Source organism: Lycorma delicatula, chromosome 2 (assembly GCF_047948215.1).
Source record: "Lycorma delicatula isolate Av1 chromosome 2, ASM4794821v1, whole genome shotgun sequence".
NCBI classification, from domain to species: domain Eukaryota; kingdom Metazoa; phylum Arthropoda; class Insecta; order Hemiptera; family Fulgoridae; genus Lycorma; species Lycorma delicatula.
Window position 1 is genome coordinate 143,618,607 of NC_134456.1, and position 12,595 is coordinate 143,631,201.

General features: G+C 34.5%; 1 protein-coding gene across 2 annotated transcripts in view; it reads left to right on the top strand.

Annotated features, from left to right (window-relative positions):
• The window catches only part of Oli (basic helix-loop-helix family member olig), a 299,930-nt gene that overhangs the window by 283,271 nt on the left and 4,064 nt on the right, over positions 1-12,595 (top strand). For both annotated transcript variants that reach the window (XM_075356395.1, XM_075356396.1), the window contains one exon: positions 9,149-9,458. In XM_075356395.1, the coding sequence (XP_075212510.1) occupies positions 9,149-9,458 (310 nt within the window). The remainder of the gene's footprint in view (positions 1-9,148; positions 9,459-12,595) is intronic.

Below are 12,595 nucleotides of genomic sequence, written 5' to 3' on the forward strand. Positions count from 1 at the left end.
TTTTACTGTTGAATATCTAAATAAGTAACTAAAAGACAACTACAATTCTACCTAATACTCTCTACAAAAAAAGGAACAAACTAAAAATTGAAAACTAAGAAACTGTGGGCCGCTCTTCTTTAAGCAAAGTTCTTACAAGTATTAACAAGAAACATGACTCCTGAAGGAGCCCCGCAACTCTACTGAAAGGACTGTTTGCAAGCTGTTCTCCCGTCGTGGCTCTTATTCTTAATTATTTATTATTATTATTTATATTATATTTTATATTTTTATTATTATTTCTTAATTTTTCTGACAAAATTAACAAATTGTATATACTCCTCGTCGTGGTTTAATGACACCCTAATATTAAAATACAATCCAATCAATTCTTCTATCGTCGTTGTGTGCAGTACATTCATTCAGGCCGTTTCAACGGTTTCCGTTAACTAAACAGATTTCACATCTGTCTTCTTCTGCAAATCCAAACTCTTTGAGTTTGGCCCTAAACTGTCGATACCCGGACAGTACTTGTATCAATTTGTAATCCGGCTTTATCCTCTTGTTTTTATGACACTGGTATACATCGGGAAATATTCTGTATATAGTTCCACGCTAGAATTATCCCACCTTTGTTGCCACTCGACAAAACTTTCCATTTTGATGTTCTTTTCCCGAGCAGATGTATACTTGCCCCTTCTTAAGCTTATAACCTTACTTCTATCTTTAGCAGAAGGTCGATTGGATTTATTCCAGCGATTACATTTAACGCATCTTTAGAAACCGTTCTATAGCTCTTGTAACTGTAATCAAGAATAATCTCTGCACTCTACCCAAAATATTCCTATAATTAATGTTCTGCATCCGATGAATCCATACTGAAGAGGCATATAATAGTATAGATTCCGCAAGATCTTTGTATAAAATAACTAAAGTCCTGAACTGCAATCCCCAATTGGCTTTAACGACTCTTCTAAACTTTGGACACGTACACTTTTCTATCAATTATTGTGAAATGTTCCTTGAAATAAAGTATAACTCCAAGATATCTCTCAGACGCTACGTTTTTAACCCAAACTACTTTGACTTTTTTTTAACCTCCGGAACCACCGTTAAGTATTGCTTCAGAGGATGAGATGAATGACAATTTTTGTAGCGTGTGAAAATGCCATGCCTGACTGGGATTCGAACCCGGGACCTCCGGATGAAAGACCAAGACGCTACCACTCGTACCACGGAGGCCGGCATTGCAAATTATGTTGTGTTACCCACAAGGTTAATTGTCTGCATGCAAAATCCGTTTTTCGTTCGAGGTCCTATCTCAAGCGACCTTCTATTATTACCAAAGTATCGTCCGCATATGTCACAGTAGTACATCCAGCGGAAGCCTGATCCTGAGAAGTGTAATTCCACAGTCCATAATAATGGTCCTAATACAGTTTCCTGCGGAGATCCCTTACTAAGTTGCTTCTGCCACTGATATTCACCCCTCTCAATCTTTCCTATTGCTAAAATAGCTATGAATAATGCCAAATTCTTCTTTGGTGACAACTTTTCTTGCCAACTGATAACAGACCGATAGACACCACATGTTGTCAAAAGCCCCAGAGATATCTAGAAAGATTCCTAAAACATACGACTCATTCGAGCCTCGTATCGTGTTCAGTACATTGCAAATGACATCTTCTGTTTTCTGTCCTGCACGATATCCAAACTGATTATCGCACAACAGACCAAGACTATTTATTCTCTCATAAATTCTATTGCATATTACTTTTTCGAAAAGCTTACTAAAGACAGGCAACATTGTCAACGGTCGTTAAGTCCGATTGGTACTCAAATACCTATATTATTCAGTCCCAATATATGTTATAAGGGAGGAAATTGGGAGTCATGGACACAAGTTCCGGAGTATTATAACGTCAGACATCGAGAGACGAAAGAGCCTCTGCTAACCTTCTTTGTCCACCTTGAATCACAGGGTAACAGCAGGGAGATCTTCGACCTAAAATATATTGCGAGCTATAGCGTTCGTTTTGAAACACCAAGGAGGTCTCCTGGGATAGCACAATGCACACGATGTCACCAATATGGGTATGCATACAAAGAACAATTTCATGCAGCCATACAGATGGGTAAAGTGTACAAATGGACATAGAACCATGTACTGTGTCAAGAAAGACAATACTACTATTCCGGCAACATTTGTGCTCTGCCAATCGAATCATCCTGCATTACAAGGGATGTAGGGTGTTGGAAAGGAAGTAGGGGCAAAGAGTTATATGAGGAAAAACAATCCTCCTTCAGATTTACTAGCGGAAACATTTGACTTCAGTAAAAGTAACTCTCCTTCGAATCGAAGGTCGCAAGAGGACTTAAAAGGTCGTTCTTTTGATCTCTCCGAGTCTTATGCTGCGGTTACAGACAACAACGACTTTGGTGATTCTGGTGGCTAAGATAAAATATTTAACCTAGGAACTAAGACCGAATTCTTGGTACAACAAATTGGTAGTCTGATAAGCCTACTGACGAAAGTTATTAAAAAGATTTGTTAATGGCGATGTCTTTAAGAATTATGACCTGGAACGTTAATGACCTAATGAGTTGAAAGAGGGAATTGGAAGCAATGATAGCTACGCAATTTTTAGACACCATACTTATTTCCGAAACGTACTTTACTGACCGTTACAAATTTTGTTTTAGAAGTTACAAGATTCACAGCACTAATCACCTGGATGGTAAAGCACATGGTAATACTTCTGGTTAAGAATATTTTAGGCATCAACTGCTACCAGGTTTCAGCACGTATCATATTCAAGCGACCTCGACTGAAATATTGGACTGGCTTGGACCAATCGTATATCTCCAGTTTATTCTCCTCCTCGTCACGCGATTATATATTGTTTGTTTTCGAATTCTTCGTCATTTTGGGTTCCCATTTTATTGTGTGGGTAACTAGAACGCAAAGCATGTACTCTGGGGATCTCGGATCATACAAGGAAGGGCCTTGCAGGATAGGATTCACGACCTCTGGCTAAATATAATTTCTGAACTTCACACTATATATTGGCCTATAGCTATAACGAAGTTACCTGACTTATTAAATCTTTATATCGTCTCGGGAGTTTCTCTTTTTTATATCAATGTTGAGAATAATTATTATTCCTCATCTGATTATTCGCCAGTTGTGCTGAAGGAATCCTAAATACTGTATAATAACGACACAAATTAGAAATCATATCGAAGCTGGGTGGAGGATAGTCTGTATAAAGCAGTTCTTTAAAATGCCCAAATGACGACCAAATGCTCAATGATGCTACCCGGCGACTGACCTTGTTTACACAGGAGGCAGCCTGGGGTTCGGGAAGCTAATCGGGAAAGTAAGAAGCTTAAACAAGGCTCCTGGTTTGACCTAATACCAGGAGCCTTAGATAACACGCCTCTTCAATGGCATCCTTCGGACGACGCATTTTCCGTCAGAATGGATGGTGTCACAAGTAACAATGATCAAAAAAACCGGGTAAACCTGTAGAAGATGAATCTTCTATAGACCTATTAGGCTTTTATCTAATCTTTCTGAAATCTTTGAAATTCTTTTCCTCGGACGAATTAGACCTCTTTTAGTAGAAGGAGTTGTTATTCCTGACCACTGATTTGGTTTCCGGAGTGGGCACTTCAGCATTGAAAACGCTCATAGAATTGTTGATATAAACGGTTGTTTGGAAAGCAAGGAATACTGCTTTGCGATATTTTTGGATGCCCAACAGGCTTTTGATATGGTATGGTCTACTTTACATGCTTAAAATGACCTTTTTTTTTAAGAGCTGTAGAAACCCTATTTACGGGTGCCTAGGCAGTATCGGACTCGCTAACAGGTTCCACAAGATGTTATTAAGTTGTATGTGTGCCTGCGCACTACCGACTAAAGCTCCACACCTGGCTAACCATCCCTCTTGGAAACCGCAGATGTGGCATTACTTCAGGAGGGGGTATAACATTCACACACACACACACAGTCGGACACCACAACAAACGTGAAACCCAAAGCCATACTATCAACAAAACACCCGAAGAAACAAGCAACAACCAGAAACGTCACACGCGTATCATACAAACACAACCGTATCAAAAGCGAAGAAAACACCCGCAAAAATCGCAAACAATAATCACACCCACACTGCTTACACAACCACACACACAGCAACGTACAGAAAATAACACTTAACATTTACAGCCGCTATCGTTGCTCCGAAGACGCAGCGAGCACGCCATCGGGCTTTGGAGGAGTGCCCGTGGCCTCATCGGACCAAGGCGATCTCCAGATGCTCAGGAAACCACCAAGGCACTCAGCCGCGAGCCTGTCCTGCCCGGCTCCCTCCGGCGCCTCGTTCTCTGTCGGGACTCCTTCCATGCGTGTAACTTCTCTTTTACTTTCTTTACATACAACTCCACTGTATTCCATTGGGTCCTCTCATCTGTATACTCTGTGTTTCTCCTGGCCGAAACATGGCCTCGACACCAAGGGTCTCCATCATTCCTTCACGTTCTCTCTCAAAGTGTGGGCAGCTAAAGTATCCGTGGGAGGGGGTTTTCTCCTCTGCGCATTCAGATCATAGATCCGAAAAATCTCGACAGAATTGGAACAAATAAGATCTGCAGCCTCCATGTCCCGTCAGGAACTCCGTTAAACTTATCCCAACAAGCGATGGGTTCTCCTCCACCAGCTCCTGATATCTCTGATTAAGCAGTACTTCCATCATCCCTTTGTTCCTCTGTCCCAATGCTCTCGACAGATTTCCATCAACTCTTCTGTGATCTCAGCCGTTAATCGCCTTTTATCCGCAGGGAGCAAAGGTCCCTGTTCTCACATTCTTTTCTTTAGTATGATTATCAGATCTATAAGCATAAGCCCCTCCAGGGCTTCCTTGGAGACTGAGCGATATACGGATATTATCCTTCAACAGCTTCTTCTATGTACTGCCTCTAATTTGCATAAGTATTTGGCATATCTAATCACACTGGCCCATACCTCAGCCCCACATAGCATTGTAGAGTATGCCGTCCCGGTCAGCAACCTCCTCCACAATTGTGATGGTCCTCTGCAATTAGGAAAGAGACCAATTATCAACCTCATAGTTCTCTCCACTTTACTTGCAGCCTCTATGGCCTGGGCTCTAAACCTCAACCTTGCATCTACCCAAAGATCAAGGTATTTTATTGCCGGTCTTGAAATGATCCTTCTGTTTTCAAGTGTGAACTTTAACACCGGTCTCTTTTTCACAAAGGATATTGCCACCAGCTCTGTCTTCTCTGGGGCCAGCGTAAGCCCAGCCCCAGCCATCCAATCTTTAAACACTTGGTAGGAGTTTCGTATCTTGTCAATGGCTTCCCATCTAATGACCACCTTCACCACTAATGCTAGACCTTCTAAAGTTAGACTAAAGTTACATCTTCTAAGTGAATGGGTAGTCAAATGGAAGGTACATGTTAATACTGCAAAGTTGAGTCATGCAACGTTTGCAATGAGGAGGGGAGTTTGTTCACGAGTGTGCCTAGATGGAGTTCACATCCCTCATTTGAACAACATATGGTACCTAGGATTTAATTTGGACTACCATCTAGCAAGAAAAAATCATGTTAAGAGGAAAGATTAAATATCAAGATTAAGCAGTAGAAGTTATTAAATAATAAACTGTTGTTGTACAAGGTGTTTTTTTAAAGCCAATATGGGCCTGTGGGATATAATTTGAAGTATGGCAAGCAATGGCAATGTCAACACCATCCTAATATTATATTAATCAACTTCCATTGGAACTGAAATTAGAAAATGTAAGAAAATTCAAACATTTATTAAAAGTTGGTAAAATTATTTCTTAGGATATAATGTATTTTCTTAAGTTGCCAATTGCAGAACAATTAGATTATAATTTGTATTGATTGATTTCTGTTCTAACAAAATAAGATTCAGAATATACCAAATTACAATAATACCAAAAGGGAAATATTTGTTTCAACAAAACCTAAAATTAGGAAAATAAAAAATGACAGGCATAGACAGTAAATGTAGTGATAAAATTTATTCTAAATATTTATGTTCATTTGAAATAGAAGTAAATTGTGAAAAATTTAATTAACTGGATACCACCAAAGATGCAATATTTTTTAGCAATACTGCCACAAAAGGAAAACTTTTAAATTGTAAATTATAAGGAAACAATAAAGAAACACTTCAAGGAATATACCTTATTAATCCTAATAATATTAAAATTATACATAGAAATAACCCACTACAGTATGTAAGTGAAAGTCACAGGCATCGATAATTGACTGCCGGACTCTTTCAAAGATGCCTGATGTCTGACTGATGAATCCTCTAAAACTCATTTAGAATTCTTGTGTACAATTCTTCTATGGTATTCACTGGAGTGTTGTATACAAGTGTCTAAATTGCCCCATAAGAAAAAGTCAATAGGATTAAGTTCAGGAAACTTTGTAGGTCATGCTAATGGGCCACTTTGACCAAACCATATTGATATTCTTCTTCATTTAGGTGATTTTGAACTAGTAATATTTAATGAGCCGGAGCCTCATCCAGCATTAGCCATATTTTGTTGCATGTGTCCATCAAGAAATGTAAATATCATTCACCATTGAGGTAAAAAACAGGCAGATAAGTGGTAATCCAGCTCATGCATTTACATAAAACTGATGCTGGTGATGGTTCTCTGAAATGACATGAGGGTTTTCAATCGACCTCATGTGCATGTTGTAGGTGTTAAGAATGGCCAATCTTGTAAATTTGGCTTCATTGACAAAGAAAATATCATTAAAAAGTTTCAGATTAATACATTTTTTATTTTAAATAATTAGCATAGCCAAACACGGTTAAGTATAATCTCAAGGTAAAATAGTTTGTACTCCAATAATAATAGGCATGGAGTTGCTGTTCATATAAAACCTTCATTGTATTACTAACACTGAACGCCAAGGCCAGCTCTCTAGTACATCTTTTGGGATGGTTAGATGTTTCATCTAACACACAAAATAGTTTCTTGCGTTCAGTAATATTTTATTTTATTGTAATATTTTCAATATTATTAAATTATTATAATTTATTACATGATAAAATTATTACAGTTGAGATCATGTTGATTAATTTAATTTCATTTGGGAGGAAATGAAAACTAGGTTTTTAATCTAGAGTGACGGACTTCAAGAATTTTTGCCATAACTTTGTTATTTACAAACATATTTCAATAAATAAGGTACCATTTTCTTTGTCATAAAACACTTAACATTTTTTTGTAAACATAACATTTAAATAAATCAGCAATTGTAAAGATATTAACAATTATTTAGTTGGTGGCCCCCATTTTGAAATGGATTGAGAGATCAAGTTCATCATATTTATACCAGTAAACCTCTAGATGTCCAAGCGGAATACAAAATTTAAGGTTGATATGATCAACCATTCCTGAGAGATAAATTTTTATGTTAAAAATACAAAATGGAGGATAGCTAGTAAACTAAGTATTTCCAGGCATATGTTGATGTAAAGATTTTTATTTATTTCAATGTGGGAGATGTGATTTCTTTTAATGAGATAGTTGTAAAAATGGATTCAGTAGGGGGAGTAAAGTCCTTTACTTTTATATGTTCTTTTTATAACACGCTGAAAAGATGCTTCTGAATTCAAATAAACACATAGATTTTCTCCATCACTCATTTACTGGTTGATACAAGGCCAGTGCCTGCCTAATGGTGAGGATTTCTACACACATATCCTTCATCATATCTGACTCTAGAAGATGAATCAAAATATGAGGTAGCCACTGAAGTTCAACATGAGGAGCAAGATGATACTACTTTTGAAGCAAAATTCTCTTCCTGTGAACTTTATCTGATAACTTAAGGTGAATTAAATGATCTAGTTAAGAAACGAGCTGAGTTTTTGGGATCAAGCCTGAAAAACCTTCTCTATACTTCTGTTTCTTTTGTAATTGTCAGGAAGAATTTTAAGATTAATTTTCTGAAGAAGCTGAACACTATTTTCAATGTCATGGATGCACTTCATCATGAACATAACTTTATCAAATGGAGACTGTTCATTGACTCTTCAAAAACTACAAAGGTTGTTAGAAAAAATTCAAGTACCATTTAATTATATGTTGTGATTTAAAAGTTATTGAGTTAATGGGTTTGTAGCTTGGCTATCTACATTTTGTTGCTTTTAATGTGCTATGGGACATCAGGTATAAGAAAAATCTTTATTCAGGGAGGAATAACCAAAGCGTGAAGCACTTGTGCCAGGTAAGAAAAATTTGGTATTTACCCCCTAGTTAATTTTGAAATTTTATTAAGGGATTTGATAAAAATTTTACTGGAATTCATTATTTGAAAGAAAGATTTCAACATGTTAGTTAAGCTAAAATCATGGAAGGAATTTCTTTGGGTCCCCAAATAAGAATTGATTAAAGGTAGACAGTTTGAAGAATTGTTAAGTTTAAAAATCTTCTTCGAGGTCAATTAAGTGTTGTGCAAAACCTTTTAGGAAATCATAAATCCCCAACTACTGTGACTTTTGTGCGAGATTTATAACAAACATGGAAAACAAGTCTCACTGTCAGTGGAGTCTAAGTATAGTGACAGTGGAGTGCTCACATAATTGTTCAGTGCTAAAGAAGAATATTCCAGATGCCAAACACAAAAGAAAAAAACAATAATTATCTCATTTTAGATATGTTGTTTAGTGCCCTGCATACATGTAAATTCTTATTTTCTTTCAAAGGTTTTTTCTTTCAAAGTTTTACCTACATCACAAAAAAAATGGTGATTGATGGAGAAAGTTTATTTGCATATTTGAATTCACTGTGTAAAGTTCTGTTACGATTGCATATTTTGTTCCTACGGTCAAAAAGATTTAATTTTGTTCCTCGTTACAATATTATTTTTTAAATGTATTTTGGTTTTATATTTTTGTCAATTTTTCATTTTTATGTTAAATTCTAGACAATGTTCTAGTTAATTTTTTGTTTGTTGGCATCACTGTATTTAGTTTTTTTTTTTTTGCTAATTTGTTTAACTTATTTCATCAATTGTTTTTCTATTTTTCAGTTTTTTAACTGTAATTTTGAAGAAATATTTTATCATATTTTTAACTTTTTTACAGTAGATTACAACAGCAACAACAACAGCTGACTGCTGGTGTTGTCGGTGGAGTTGGTGCAACTGGATCTGGAAGTTCCAAATCAAAATCAAGACAAGGAAAATCTGTAAGACTGAACATTAATGCCAGGGAACGTCGTCGAATGCATGATTTAAATGATGCATTGGATGAACTACGAAGTGTAATTCCTTACGCACATTCACCATCTGTTCGTAAACTTTCAAAAATAGCTACTCTTTTGTTAGCAAAAAATTATATTCTCATGCAAGCTAATGCACTTGAGGAGTTAAGAAGACTTATTGCTTATTTACAGGTATGTTTTCATTTTCATTTAATTATTTTTGTTAAAATAATTTTTTTTTAAATTAGAATAATTATACTTGCAAGTCATTAAACTTCTTACAAGTGTTGATCTAACTTAATTTGATTATGTAAAATGAGAATAAATTGTGAATATTATGGTTTTCTATCCTTGCTGTTGTTTTTATACTGTACTTTGTTTTATAATCTTATTTTAACAAATTCAAGTCTCAAAAATCTTCATCAGATGTCAAGTGCCTAGGAATGCCTAGTAGTAATGCCTAGGAAGTTCTTTATTAGAAAAGAGAATATAACAGTGATTGATAATGGAGAATTGAAGACTGCTAACCACAAATTTCAAATAATTTAGTTGCAAATTTAGGATTTTGAATCTTAAGTTGAGTTAATTATGTATGAATGATGCCCATTCATTTCTTTGAGATTGATCATTTCAAAATCAGATTTTGTAGGCTGGTGTTGCATTGGGATTTAAAAAGGATAAAAACAGAGTATTATTCTGATATGTCTAATTCCATATTACATCTGAAAATAAAAGATTTTTTAACCCTTAAAGCCTCAAAATAATGATATATCGTACATGAGTGTTTGTGCTAAAAGTCTCACCCGTACGATATATCGGTATGTAGTTTTTATCTTTATATATTTCTTTTACGTTACTGCTAGATCGCTCATTTAGTATCTTTTCTTAAAGCTTACAATTCGTAGATATCAATAGTGTAGGTTGTTTTCATTTTACGATACGTATTTCAGAGAATAATCGATTTAAAACTTCCGATAATCTGTAATGTAAACAGAAGTTTGTTCCGTGCATTCATGGTTATGTTTTGGTTACTCCGTGCGTATATAAGGGATTTTTTATAGGTATTATATTATTATTTTATGAAATTAGAGTTTCAATTATAGTGGTAGTTGTAGTTTTAGTTACCGTGATCCGTAAAATATTCAGATTTATTCATTAGTTCGGTGTTTTTTTTCTTACAATGTCCGGGCCTAGTAGACGTCTTACTGATGCAGAAATTAATAACTTTTTTGTTGATGATACTGATAGCGATTTCGAATTATCTAGTGACAGTGGGGCTGAAGAAGATGATGAAATAATCACAAGCGATAGTGATGGGGATTCAGAAGAAGATGAGGCACACAGAATTATCATTGAACCGGAAATGTCCTTCTTCCACATCAATTTTTGGAACTCCCCGGCCCAAAACATATGCCTAATCCAGGTTCCACACCTATAATTTATTTTTATCTATTATTTACACTTAATTTATTTGAACTGATGGTGAAAGAAACCAATAGATCAGCCAATCAATATTTAAATGCAAATAGAGATAGGCTGTCTGAACCATACCGAAAATGGAAAAATATTTCTGAAATGAAAGGTTTTATAGCTTGCATACTGAATATGGGGATAATTAGAAAACCTACTCTTAAGAGTTAATGGAATACAGTATCATCACAGGCAACCGCTTGGTTTGGTAAAATGTTTTCAGCGCACCATTTTAGAATTATTTTGAAATTTCAAAGCAAAAATGTTACAAAAAAATGGTAACACAAAAATTTCAATAACCCTGTAAATAATATGAATTTTTAAGTGAAGTTTTTTTATTTTGTTCACAAATAATTTTAGTTTTTAGAAAAAGTGATAGATTAGATATAAATCGCAAGGATTTTTTTCAAATAAGGAACAAATTCAGTATTTCTTTTTTTTTTTTAATGAAAAAAGTTTAATTTAATTTTTTAAATAATTAATCAAGGGTGTAACAGCATTTTGGATCGCAGCACCACAATCTACATAGTTTACTGAGTAATTAGAATTTTTTTCATAATTTTATCGTGTATATTGTTATTTCTGTGGCATTTCTACCAAAATCTACCTTTTCTGAAAAACGTGCTTAAGGCTTTTAACTAGTACTTACAAAATAGGCTTGAGGCCGTAAGGGTTAACCTATCAAGGAGCTGGTGTGGAAACATGAATTGACAAAAGATAACAACCTGATCCAAAGAACTAAAATAAATGATAATTTTGAGAAAATAGAAAAGAATTCTGTTTTTTTTTCACAAATATTTTTACACAAAGAATAACAAAAATAATAAAGACAATCTCACTGAGTAATGTAATATGAATTGAACTCGCACATTATTATTTTTAATGCACACAAAGATTCTTTTTCTTTGAAACTTCATAATAATTGTTGAAGAAATCAATTTTCATATGTATTTACTGTAGAAAATGAAGATTTCTTTTTACAAAAACCAAATTGATACTTTGAAATAAGTTACAAGCAGCTGAATCTTTGATCCTCAAAAAAGCATGTTGTAATTTATTGATAAAATATAGGTTCTGATCGAATTTATTAAAATAACTTAAATGGAAATTTATGTTTCATTTCAAAAAAATTTATAATTATTTTATTCACCTCTTGACACAGTGCCCTGTTTCTTTAAGGTGATTTAGAAAATAAATTCTGCTGTAGTATATTACGTTGGCTGTAAGCTGTTGCCTCTTCTAATGATATTTGTCATCCATTGATAGAACTATTTGTGTTGCTTATCGGCGTTAGTTTTCAAGTACATATCTTGTTTAGGCTTCAACCACACTAACCGTATACATCTGGTACCAAAGTGTTAATAAATTTACTAACTTCTTAGGATTATTATTATTGTAAATAATAGAATCAAAAATATATTTCATGTATGTGGGTTTAATGTGGGTAGGTTAAATATCCTAGGTAGCAATCAACTGGACCAAAAAAGTCCAAAATCCAAATTTTTGGATTTTGGACTTTTTCTTAACTGCCCCTCATTGAGAGCTTTTCAATAATATATAATAAGTGGTACTTATCTTCATTGGTTCCAGTGTTATAGCAGCCAAATAGAATTTTAATTAATAAAATATTTAGATCTTACAAAGGGAAAGCACATCGGTTCAAATCTGACTTCATAAACATATATTTTTTTTTTACATTTTTTAATTTAAATATATTTATTTATTAATAATTATTAGACTCTGATAATATAAATATTTTTACAATAAATAATAATAATAAAAAATCTGATGTGAAACCACATGACTTCTTGTACACCTGTTAAATTACATGTACACATTTTTTTTTTAAATTAGAAGTA